The 12,095-nt window shown below is 49.1% G+C and overlaps 1 protein-coding gene across 3 annotated transcripts; it reads left to right on the top strand.

The window, feature by feature from the left end:
- The first annotated feature begins 259 nt into the window (after window positions 1-259).
- On the top strand, window positions 260-12,021 carry FNDC8 (fibronectin type III domain containing 8). Of its 3 annotated transcripts, XR_008621612.2 has the most exons (5): window positions 260-2,008; window positions 7,112-7,487; window positions 9,493-9,729; window positions 10,353-10,625; window positions 11,207-12,021. XR_008621612.2 is itself a non-coding variant. In XM_003817992.4 (4 exons), exons 1-4 carry the CDS (start codon window positions 1,800-1,802, stop codon window positions 10,503-10,505), a joined length of 975 nt encoding a protein of 324 aa, XP_003818040.1. In that variant the 5' UTR covers window positions 260-1,799; the 3' UTR covers window positions 10,506-12,021. The 3 variants fall into 3 exon arrangements, 2 of the variants coding, with proteins under 2 accessions (XP_003818040.1, XP_034797978.1); XM_003817992.4 differs by having other exon boundaries at window positions 10,353-12,021; XM_034942087.3 differs by lacking the exon at window positions 11,207-12,021 and having other exon boundaries at window positions 9,493-9,702; window positions 10,353-10,802.
- Window positions 12,022-12,095: the final 74 nt, after the last annotated feature.

The following is a 12,095-nucleotide window of genomic DNA, read 5'->3' as shown; positions in this document are numbered from 1 at the left end:
AGCGCCATCTGCGGGCCGCACGGGGCAGAGCCGCTGCGCCCCTCTCCACCGCCTGCACAGGTTCCCGAGTCCCACGACCCCCTCCGCGCTCAACACGCCACCCACGGCCACATTCGGCCTCTACCTTCGGCCGCAACACACACACCGACCTTCTAAAGAGCCTTCTGTGCGCCAGCTTCCGTTCCAAACGGAACGGATCTCCGCTGGAGACAAAATGCGACACAAGACGACCCGCCCTTACCCCCAGGGAGCTTACTGTGAGCAAGGGAAAGATAGACAATGAAAAGGAATCGCAGAAATCACATCATTACAGATTATACGACAGGTGTCAAGAAGAAGCAAAGCATCCAGAGGGCACCTGCGTCTATTTTTCAAAAGTTTGTTTTGTTTTGGTTGAGACAGGGTCTCGATCGGCCGCCCAGGCTGGAGTGCCCTGGTGAGATCTCAGCTCATTGCAGCCTCGACCTCCTGGGTTCAAGCGATCCTCCTGCCTCAGCCTCCTGAGTAGCTGGGACTACAGTCACGTGCCACCTTGCCCAGCTAATTTTTGTATTTTTTGTAGAGGTTTCGCCTCTACAAAATGGGGTTGCACCATGTTGCCCACACAGGTCTCGAACTACTGGGCTCAAACAATCCTCCTGCCTTGGTCTCCCGAAGTGCGGGGATTACAGGTGTGAGCCACCGTGCCCGGCCTTTATTTTTTATTTTATTTTTTATTTTTTTTTAAGGGCAAGAAACCTTGGTTATATAGAACACACACAAAAAGATATGATTTGGTATTTTTTAATGTCCTTTGCTTTGCCTCATCCATAGGAAGAAATAAAACTTTACATGGTTATCTCATCACAAATCTGTGAGGGAGGCGCTATTTTTTATCCCTGTTTCACCAATGAAGAAACTGAGGTTCAGTGAGGTTAAATCATTTGTCAAAGGTCACCCAGCTAGGCGGCACAGGGCTGGACTTCACATCCACATCTGACTCTGCAAAGCCAGTGCTTTCTAACAGCCCCCCTCCCCACCCCTGAAGCTGTGTACATGTTTTCCTACTGTAAGGTGGTTTCTCTGAGAGCAGAGATCATGTGTGGCCCATCTCTGTATCCCACTGCAACTGCCACCATTGTCACTCCACACAGGAAAGTACTTGGGAGTGTGGGTGTGGCACATTTAGAATTCTAGCAGTGAAGTCTGATCATATGTGAGCCATGAACCCCTATGAACCATGTGGGCTTTCCCTTTCACTAACCGACTGGGCACAGTGGAGTCTGCAGCCTATGGTTTCAGGATAGAGAGCCTTAGCTTCTACGGACAAAGTTTCCCTCCCCAACAGACACTTTCCAATACTGCCTATCTCTCAGGGCCACACCACCATCCTCTACATCCCACGCCCGTCTCTCACCATCCTTATTCTCCTTCCCAGGGCAGTGCGGAAGGACACAGGTGTCAGGCATTTTGAGATCTTCAGAGAAGGGCAGGGCTGCCATCACCATGGAGTATTAGAGCTGGAAGGGGCCCAAGGGCTCATGCAGTCTGTTCCTTGGTTTTACCCCTCTCATGATGCTGCTTCACAGTCACACTGGCCCTTGGTCTGGCCAGCCACATAGCTAGCCTGGCAGCAGTAGCCTCAAATCAAGGGGGGAGGCTGGCCTGTAATTGTTACACTCTGTGATGATTATGAAGTCAGCTCATTGCACCTACAGACTGCCCAAACTAAAGGTGGGCCACTGCCCCCACAGTTTCTCTCTGCTTCTGGTCAGCTGGGTTGTCCTGCATGGTGACGGGTGTCATCCCGAACAAACCAGATGGCATCAGAGGCACTCCATCAAGTGGGAGATGGGGAGGAGGCTGTACTGAAGAAAGAAAACTTCAACATGATGAATGCCCTTGACCAACTGCCAAAACCCTTTCCAAACCCCAAGTCTATGAACCGGACCGTCACTACCAAAGGACTCCCACTAGCCTCAAAGGGCAATTTGGTCAACTTCTTGGAGGATGATACCATCAACCTACTGTAAGACACAAATCTGGTCCCTCCCTCCCTCCCTTCCTTCCTTCCTCCCTTCCTTCCTTCCTTCCTTTTTTTTTTTTTTTTGACAGGATCTTGCTTTGTCACCCAGGCTGGAGTGCAGTGGTGCAATCTCGGCTCACTGCAGCCTTGAATTCTTGAGCTCAAGTGATCTTCCCACCTCCACCTCCCAAGTAGCTGGGACTATTGACGCGCCACCACCACACCTGGCTAATTTTCATATATATATTTATATATATATATAATTTTTTTTTTTGTAGAAATGGGGTTTCACCATGTTGCCCAGGCTGGTCTTGAACTTCTGGGCTCAAGCGATCCTCCCGCCTCAGCCTCCCACAGTGTTGGGATTATAGGCTTGAGCCACCATGCCTATAGTTTCTAAGAAAGGCTGGAGCCGGGGGCTGGGCAGAGAGACAAAGAATCTATACTTCCCTGACTTGTCACAACCCAGTTCCTTGACTCCCAGAGAAGAGCGTGTGGGCAGGTTGGATCTATTTATATATTCCTGAGCCCCAAATCACTTCTTGGAGGCATATGGAGCTCCCACTCCAGGAGGCCTTCTTGGATTAGTCAGTTTGTTGACAGTGCTCCTTATCCTGCCTTGACTGGCTGTGGTCCTCACCATCACCAAACCCCTGACACACCCATGGCTCCTCTTCCTCAACCCTCTCTCTTTGGTACCTTCATCTACCTGACTGCTCCCCAGTAGCCTGCCTTCCTTCGGACTGGGTTTTGCTGTTCCTCCTCACCAAGTCTGGTTTTCCTCTACTTCATTCCACAAAACTCTTTGAGCACCTGCAAGGTGTCTGTCCCAGTGTTTAAGTTCTGGGAACATAGAGCTGGAAAGCACAGTCCCTGCCTTTAAGGAGCTCCCAGTCTGGCATGTGGAGGTCAGGGGTGAAAGGATGGGGATCATGCAATAATGAGAATGATATAGCATGGTCTGGTAAGTGCCAGGACAGGATGCCTTGAGGGACCAGAGGGGCTTAGTATAGCTTGAGACTGGGTGCAGTTGAAGGAGGCTTCTTGGAGGAAGTGATATTTGAGCTGAGTCTCCAAGGAAGGAAAGGAGTTAGCCAGTGAAGGGGTGGTGGTACAGGGTGATGTGGGCTGGGGGAATTACTTGCAGGTCACCCACCACATGGGTGAATGACCTGTGCAGTCACAAATAGCCCTGCACTTACAAGGGGCCTGTGCTTAGTTTAATGCTTTTCTGTTACTATCTTCAAATTCAGAATTTTTGAATAAGGGGCTCAGGGTACTTCAATTTGCACTGGGCTCCACAGACTACATAGCTGGTCTTGAGTATGTGAGAGGGATGTGGTGTCCATTCCCCAAAGTGCCCGTAAGCAAGCAGGTATGGCTAAAGTGATGGATGCTCGTAGGAAACTTCATGGTATACTGGGAATCTTGGACTAGAAGCCCAAACTCAGATCCAAGTTCTGCCACTTAGAGATTTATGGTCTTAGACAACTTAATTAAGATCGGAGGCCAGATGGGGTAGCCCACGCCTGTAATCCCATCACTTTGAGAGGCTGAGGCGGATGCATCACTTGAAGTCAGGAGTTTGAGACCAGCCTGGCCAACATGGTGAAACCTCGTCTCTACTAAAAATACAAAAATTAGCTGGATGTGGTGGCACGCACCTGTTGTCCCAGCTACTCAAGAGGCCGAGGTGGAAGAATCCTTTGAATCTGGGAGGTGGAGGTTGCAGTGAGCCAAGATTGTGCCACTGCACTCCAGCCAGGGGTCTGGGAGACAGAGCAAGGCTCCATAAAAAAAAAAAAAAAAAAAAAAAAAACAGATCAGGGACCCTCAGCCCCTCGTTTGCCAAATGGGGCTAACACCCATCCAGCAGAGCTGTTGTGAACATCAGGAGGAGGAGATGTTCAGCATGTAGCCAGTGCCTAGCGGCCTTCTGTGCTTGCTTCAGTACCAGCATTTGCAGTAAGTGAATCTGAAATATTAATTCATTAGGACAATCTAAAGCACATATGACATTAATACCCAGACTCTTCAGTCTACAAAAGACCTTGGTGGGGGAATCATTTATTCCAAATGTCCACCAAGCGCTAGCATAGGGGATCTGGGCTAATCAGGATTTCTCAGGAGGAGGCTGATGAGGCTGGAACTTGGGGAGGAAAAACTTGGCCCGTTCATCAACCAAGACGTGGGAGGCTGGATGGGAGTAAGGGATCCACAAACTGTGAATTGTGACCTATTAATGGGTCAAGAAGTCCTTCTAGTTGGTGAAGACCACTATGATAAAAATAAACTGGCCGGGTGCAGTGGCTCACGCCTGTAATCCCAGCACTTTGGAAGGCCAAGGCGGGCAGACCACGAGGTCAAGAGATCGAGACCATCCTGGCCAACATGGTGAAACCCCTTCTCTACTAAAAATACAAAAATCAGCTGAACATGGTGGCCGCACCTGTAGTCCCAGCTACTCAGGAGGCTGAGGCAGGAGAATCACTCTCACCCAGGAGGCGGAGGTTGCAGTGAGCTGAGATCACGCCACTGCACTCCAGCCTGGCTGAGAGAGTGAGACTCCATCTCAAAAATAAATAAATAAATAAATAAATAAATAAATAAATAAAATAAACTATAATAGAATTGGAAATTCCAGAGCCCATTGCACACAGAGTAAGTGTTGGTCTGTGAAATGTTTGTCTTAGTTATAGGTGTATATATGCATGTACTAAGTTGCCATGGAAAGTGTATTTTACTTTGGGTAAAGGTAAAAAAAGATTTGAAAGCCAAACTTTTTGGCTTGGTGTTCTTCATCAGTTAAAAAAATATTGTTTTTTGTTTGGCTGGGGGCAGTGGCTCACGCCTGTATTCCCAGCACTTTGGGAGGCTGAGGCCGGCAAATCATCTGAGGTCAGGAGTTCGAGACCAGCCTAACCAACATGGTAAAACCCCATCTCTACTAAAAATACAAAAATTGGCCAGATGTGGCAGTGTGGGCCTGTAATCCCAGCTACTCGGGAGGCTGAGGCAGGAGAATCACTTAAGCCAGGGAGGCAGAGGTTGCAGTGAGTCGAAGTCACACCAGTGCACTCCAGCCTGGGCGACAGAGCAAGACTCCAGCTCAAAAAAAAAAAAAGAAAAAAGAGTAAAAACAGAAAAAAGAAATGTTAAGTGGTGGGGATCATGTACAAGGTTTTTCTTTGTAATAGCAAACATCTCATAACAATACAAATATCCATATAGGCCGGGCACAGTGGCTCATACCTATAATCCAAGCACTTTGGGAGGATCACTTGAGCCCAGGAGTTCGAAATCAGCCTGGGCAACATGGCAAAACCCTGCCTCTACAGAAAAACACAAAAATTAGCTAGACATGGTGATGTGCACCTGTAGTCCCAGCTACTCAGGAGGTGGAGGTGGACGGATGGCTTGAGCCCGGGAGTTTGTGCCACTGCACTCCAGCCTGGGCAGCAGAGGGAGACCCTGTCTCAAAAAACAAAAACAAAAACAAATATCCATGTAATGGAAAATCATAAAACAGTAAAAATGACTGAACCAGGGCTACATGTATCAAGATAGATGAATGTCAACACAAAGTTGAGTGAAAAAAGCACGTTGCAGATGGGTATGTGCTGAATAATATCTTTTATTTGTACAACATCTACAAACGTGAAAAATAATAGATCTTGCCTAGGGATAACATAAATATGTAAGAAACCTATAAAGACACACATTGAGTAATAAATACACAATTTAAACTTTACTGTACTCATTACTTTTCGGTCGAAGGATGGGGACTTTGGTGGGAGACAGAAGTGTCTGGGGGGCTTTACCCATAGTGATAAGATTTTATTTCTAAAGGTAGATGAGGAGTAAATGGAGGTTTAATATAATGTTCTTGATATTTTTGTATAAGTCTAAAATACTTCATAATTTTAAAAAATTCAGAGTGGAAGAAATAAGTTTTTGAGCATCCACACCAACATATGTATATTTGTTTTATTTTATTTTTGAGACAGGGTCTCACTCTGTTGCCCAGGCTGGAGTGCAGTGGCAGGATCTCGGCTCACTGCAACCTCCACCTACCAGGCTCAAGCGATCCTCCCACCTCAGCCTTCCAAGTAGCTGGAATTACAGGCAACCGCCACCATACCCAGCTAATTTTTTGTATTTTTAGTAGAGTCAAGGTTTCGCTATGTTGGCCAGGCTGGTCTTGAACTCCTGACGTCAGGTAATACACCCACCTTGGCCTCCCAAAGTGCTGAGATTACAGGTGTGAGCCACCGCGCCTGGCCCATATATGTATTTGTATTTCTGTTAATTTTACGTGCTAGATATTAATAGGTATTATTAAATGCCACTAAAATGTAAGTAAATATTAGTAATTCCATTAAAATTTAAACAATAGTAAATAAACATTAGTGAAATTGAATGTATTACTTCCATACCCCAGTAGATCTTTGTGGTTATTCCCTGGGGCATTTGCACCCCACTTTGGAGGGAGGACTTGCCATTTTAGCATGTTTTTTAAATTGTGGTTTGCAGAACACTTGCATCAGGATTTTCTAAGGATTTTTTTTTTTTTTTTTTTTTTTTTGAGACAGAGTTTCACTCTGTCGCCCAGGCTGGAGTGCAGTGGTGTGATCTCGGCTCACTGCAACTTCCGCTCCCCGGGTTCAAGCAATTCTCCTGCCTCAGCCTACCAAGTAGCTAGGATTACAGGTGCCAGCCACCACACTCAGCTAATTTTTGTGTTTTTAGTGGAGACAGGGTTTCACCATGTTGGCCAGGCTGGTCTGTAACTCCTGACCTTGAATCTGCCTGCCTCAGCCTCCCAAAGTGCTGGGATTATAGGCGTGAGCCACTGCGCCCAGCCAGGATCTTATTAAAGATGCGGATTCTCTAGTCCCATGCTAACTGGGGACCAGGGACTAAAAGTCTGCATTTTTAGTAAGTGCCCTGGTGAGTCTAATGCAATGCTATAGAGCAATGAGGCTGTTCCAAGCTGTTTGCAAATGGCTGGGGATGCTGGTAAGTCAGGCCCAAGGCCTGCCCTCAGGTGGAACGGGCTGGGGTGGCCTCCTTCATCTGACTCACCTGTCTCCCCTTTTGCTCCAGGAAGCCGCTGCCAGTAGAGGATTCAGACTGCAGCTCTGATGAGACCAGCATCTCTGCCTTCTCATCCACCTTGCTGAACCCCATCAAATTAGCTGTGACCCAGCCCAACAGCAGCTTCTTTGCAGGGATGCTGGAGGGGGAGCTGAACAAACTCAGCTTCTCCCCAATGGCCAAGAATGCAGAAAACGAGGACCTGGCGCTCGGCCCCTGCCCATGCCCATCGAAGTCCCAGATGGCCACAAGGGGCCTGCTGGACCTTGACAACCCTGAGCTGGAGACAGAAACCTCCTCAACGCACTCAGAATCTTCTGTGGTTGTGGACCTGCCGGACACCCCCTTCATCTTTGAGCACACCGTCAACAATTCCACAGCTGTGGTGCGTTTCCCTTGCTCATGCGTTCAGCAGAGGCTGATTGTGCCAGGCACTGAGCTGAGCTCCATGGGTAGTGAGAAGGTGCCTGCCACCTGCATGTCGACCTCAAGTTCACGGTTTAGGAAGGGAGAGGATGTGTCTGTAAAAACTCCAGTGCAAGACAGAAAGGGTTCAGTGCTGTAGGAAAAGTTCAGAGCAAGTGCCACCAGGAATTCAGAGGGAAAGATATTTCCAGATGCGGGAATAAGCTTGGTGGCTTTTGGTAACATCTGAGCTGGGATGTAGAGGTAGCATGTAAACATCTAGAGGTGGAGGAGGGGAGGCATTCCCTGGAGGGGCGGACCCTAGCAAAATCTCACAGGAAAGTGAGGGAGGAAATCTCAATTTGAACAAGATGGTAGGTGATCTGTAGGAACATGAAAGCGTGAGAAGCCCTGGATGAGGACCTGGGATCAAGTGAGGCTACTCAGAATTGCTGGGCCTCCTCCCTAGAGGGTCTAGGGTGAAGCCTGATAATTTGCATTAGTAACAGATTCCCAGAGGATGCTGTGGCTCCCCGTCCGCGGGCTACACGTCGAACAACACCGTCCTACACTATGGGAAGTGAAGACAGGGGACAGGATGGGGAATGTTAGTCTGGGATCATCTTCCAGAGTCCTCCAGTGTTAGACTACTTTATAGACTTTTCTGTAAGTAATAGGGAACAGCTTTGTAAAAAGCTTCACATCAGATGATGAAAGCAATTCGAGCTGTATCTTGGGAAGATGCCTGGAATTCCACTGTTGGATGGCCCAGAGCAGTGTTTCTCAAAGTGCTCTCCAGATGGACAATGTCAGCATTACTCAGCAAATTGTTAGAAATTTAAATTCTCATCTCCCTCCACCACATTTGGGCCTCCTGAGTCAGAAACTGTTGGGGCGGAGCCCAGTAATCTATCTTTTAATAAGTCCTCCAGGGTATTCTAATGCACACCAAGTTTGACAACCACTGGCCTAGATGGAGGAGAAACCAGACAGGAGGCAGCAGGCCCAGAAATCTGCAGTTATAAAATCTCCCTGAGATGCTTAGCCAGGCTTGGCAACCATTGTAGTACAAAGTGTATGGGCTCTGGAACTATGGGTTTGAACCCTGGCTGTCACTTAATTGCTGTATGATGATGGACCAGTCACTTGACCTCTCTGGACCTAGTCGATAAGATGATCTCTAAGGTCCCTCTCAGCTAACAGAGTCTAGACAGAGTCTAGAACCAACCTTTTTGGCACCAGGGACTGGTTTCATGGAAGATAATTTTTCCATGGATCCGGTTGGGGGGATGGTTTCAGGATGAGTCAAGCATATTACATTTATTGTGTACTTTATTTCTATTATTATTACATTGTAATATATAATGAAATAATTATACAAATCACCATAATGTAGAAACTGTGGGAGCCCTGAGCTTGTTTTCCTGCAACGAGAGGGTCCCATTTGGGGGTGATGGGAGACAGTGACAGATCATCAGGCATTAGATTCTCATAAGGAGCATTCAACTTAGATCCCTCCCATACAATTCACAATAGGGTTCACGTGCCTATGGGAATCTAATGTCTCTGCTGATCTGACAGGAGGCAGAGCTCAGGTGGTACCCTGAGCCGTGGGGAGCAGCTGTAAATACAGATGAAGCTTCGCTTGCTCACCCACCAATCTCCTCCTGCTGTGCTATCCAGTTCCTAACAGGCCATGGACTGCTATCAGTTGGCGGCCCAAGGGTTGAGGACCCCTGGCATATAAGAAATATGGAATGAGGGTGTACCCTAAAGTGGGTGGGGCTGCCCAGGAGAGTAGTACATGCTTCGGGGCAGGGGTTCCACACTCAGTGCTGCAGTACCTTGCACCTTCCATCTGACCTGCCTGGGCCCCAGCAGGAGCAGGGGATGGGCATGGGACATCCTGACCCCAGTTGGGAGGGTGAGGGGACAGGAAGGACAGGACATATCTGAGGAAGCCTCGGGCCTCTCTCTTCCCCTAGATTTCCTGGACCTACGCCTTGGGCAAGCAGCCGGTCAGTTTCTACCAGCTCCTGTTACAGGAGGTGGCCAAAACACAGGAGAATGAGTTGCCCGAGGCAAAGAATCGTCCATGGATCTTCAACAAGATTTTGGGCACTACTGTCAAGCTGATGGAGCTAAAGCCTAACACGTGTTACTGCCTCAGTGTCCGTGCAGCCAACACAGCTGGGGTGGGGAAGTGGTGCAAGCCCTACAAAGTGAGCCCTCGGAAAAGAGGGGCCTTGGGGGTGGAGAGAAGTCCAAAGCCAGGGAACCAGGGCTTTGGAGGTTGGGAACACCCCTATGCCCACATGACTCATCTGGCTAGCTTTCCTTCTGCCTGGGTCAAGAAGCATCAATTCCAGAATGCATGCTTCTGGGAGGTTTAAGGATTAAGCCACTCTGGGGCCCACTAGGAATGCAAACGAATGTATTTTTCAACATCACTATAATGTTCCCCTTCCAAAGCCATTGGTTTTTAGACTCTGCAATTCAGTGCCCATGATTGTGAGTAGGCTGGGAAGTCAAGGGCATTGAAAGAAACAGGGAAGACAAGAGGCTAAAGGGGGACGAAGAAGGGAACAGCCTGGGTATGGGGTAGGGGTATGGGGGTATAGAGGCCTGAGTACAGACAGCCCTTTGGTTGGAAATATCCCATAATGAGGAGGTACAGGCTTGAGTCATGCATCTTTGCACCTGTTTCCTGCGTCAATGGCTAGGTTGGATAAGGCTGTTTAAGGTCTGAGTCAGCAGACAGAAAAAAAAGGGGTGATAGAGACAGAGAGAGAGCCAGGTTCAGATCTGGGAAGGAACTCTGAAGGGTTTTCTTGTTTCACTTCAGTTTGCAACCCTGGCCACTGACTTCAGCAGCTTTCCTGAGAACTACCCCATCCAGATCACCGTGCGGCGCAAGGAACCCCGGCAAAAGATCGTGTCCATCGGGCCGGAGGAGATGCGGAGGCTGGAGGATCTGGAATACCTATTTCCCTGTTAAGGGGGAGGGCCCCAGGACACCCCTCACCTACTTTCAGCTTCAACCCTGGGCCCTCAGGAACCAGAGCCATGAGACCTACCATACCACCAGCACCCTGTGGGCCCGGGGCCTGGCAGAGTGGTATGGGCACCCCACCCCTGGGCTGGGGCCAAGGCTAGATAGGGGCCCCATTCACCTGGAGGCATCTCAGGCCAGGCCATGCCAGGCTCAGCCACTGCCCACAGCTGCTAGACTCCCTCCTCCCCCAAATCTGGGCTGGTTCTAGGTCCCTCATTAAAGAACTGCAGGTCATCCAGCACCCTAAAGTCTGCTTTATGCTGCAGACAGCCTCCGATGCGCTGGCTGGCACCCACCTCCTAGCTTCCACCAGGACAGAGTCTACATGGGTAGGGAGATAGAAAACAGGCAGCTAGGCAATAGGATGCTGCCATCACCCCTTCCCCAGTGGGGCGGGGTAGGGGAGCAGGGAGACTGGTGCTCTAAGACTAAAAGGCTCTTACACCAGAAAAATACAGAAATAGCTGTCATGGACAGACGTGGTGGCCCATGAACTGTCAAACTAGCTTGAGCTCTGGACGGAGGGATGTGGTACAAAGTGCACAATAAGCTTTGGGGCAGGGCCTGGTTTAATCCCAGCTCTTTCTCTTACTAGATGTGAGGGCATGGGCTAATCATTTCTTATGTTGTTTCCTCATCAAAAGTTTTGGAGCTTGAGAACCTTCCAGGCCTGGTGCAGTCTGAGAGCACAGCAGACAGACAGCTGGCACCAAGGAGCTCAGTGGCTGATAGTTTTGTTCGCTTCTTATGTAGCCTCACTGCAGAGATGTGCAAGGTGGAGGCCAAGCACCACAGCTAGGTGACGCGCAAAACCCAAAAGCACAGACAAGGGTGGAGGAGGGTAAGAAGGAGCAAGATGCTAGTTCTGAGCAGTTTATACAAGGATGGTTTGGAAATCCAATCTGAGTAGTTCAGACCATGACCCTGCTTAGCATGGGATGCAGGAGAAAGCAGAGGCAGGGTACATTCAGGGCAAGATCTCGGCCTGGGGTCTGAGTCCTGATGGGAATTCCTTTCACTGCTTGAAAGTTCTCGTGGCAAAGAACTTCCTCTGTATCAACCATACCCACTTCTGCTCAGAGCTCATACTGCTGCCTCCCCATCTGAGGGAATCCTCTGGAAGAGCCATCACCTTCCCCGCTCTATCCCAAGGGCCCAGGGCAGTGCTTGGTGCCTGGCAGGGCCTCAAGCAGTGTGCTATGCGAAGGCAGAGGCGTCCCCTGGAGCAGGGCTGACCAGCAGAACTCTCTTGATGATGAAAACCTTTCTGTGTGCTGTCCAATACTGGAGGCCTTACCCAGTGCGATGGAGGAACTGCACTTCTATTTCATGCCAGCAGCCACATGTGGCCGGTGCCTACTGCAGTGGACAACAATACAGCCCTAGATTCTCCTTGGCCACTATCACAACTGGCCTCTCTCTTACCGACACGGGGGAAGAGAGGGAAGGCAAGTGCCTGGTCAGTGTGGTTTTGGCGTAGTCCAATGCAAGGGCGGGGGCTGGACAATCTGATTTAGCACAGTCCTTGATTGA

The sequence above is a fragment of the Pan paniscus genome, chromosome 19, assembly GCF_029289425.2.
Source record: "Pan paniscus chromosome 19, NHGRI_mPanPan1-v2.0_pri, whole genome shotgun sequence".
NCBI classification, from domain to species: Eukaryota; Metazoa; Chordata; class Mammalia; order Primates; family Hominidae; genus Pan; species Pan paniscus.
Note: the sequence above shows the minus strand (reverse complement) of the source record. Positions and strands in the feature narration are given on the sequence as shown.

What these genes read in the sequence shown, in the direction of transcription:
- FNDC8 (XM_003817992.4), top strand. Translation starts at nt 1,800, where the DNA reads ATGGCATCAGAGGCACTCCATCAAGTGGGAGATGGGGAGGAGGCTGTA. An exon ending in TCAACAATTCCACAGCTGTG is followed by an intron (nt 7,488 to 9,492) that starts GTGCGTTTCCCT and finishes CTCTTCCCCTAG; the next exon opens with ATTTCCTGGACCTACGCCTT. An exon ending in AGTGGTGCAAGCCCTACAAA is followed by an intron (nt 9,730 to 10,352) that starts GTGAGCCCTCGG and finishes GTTTCACTTCAG; the next exon opens with TTTGCAACCCTGGCCACTGA.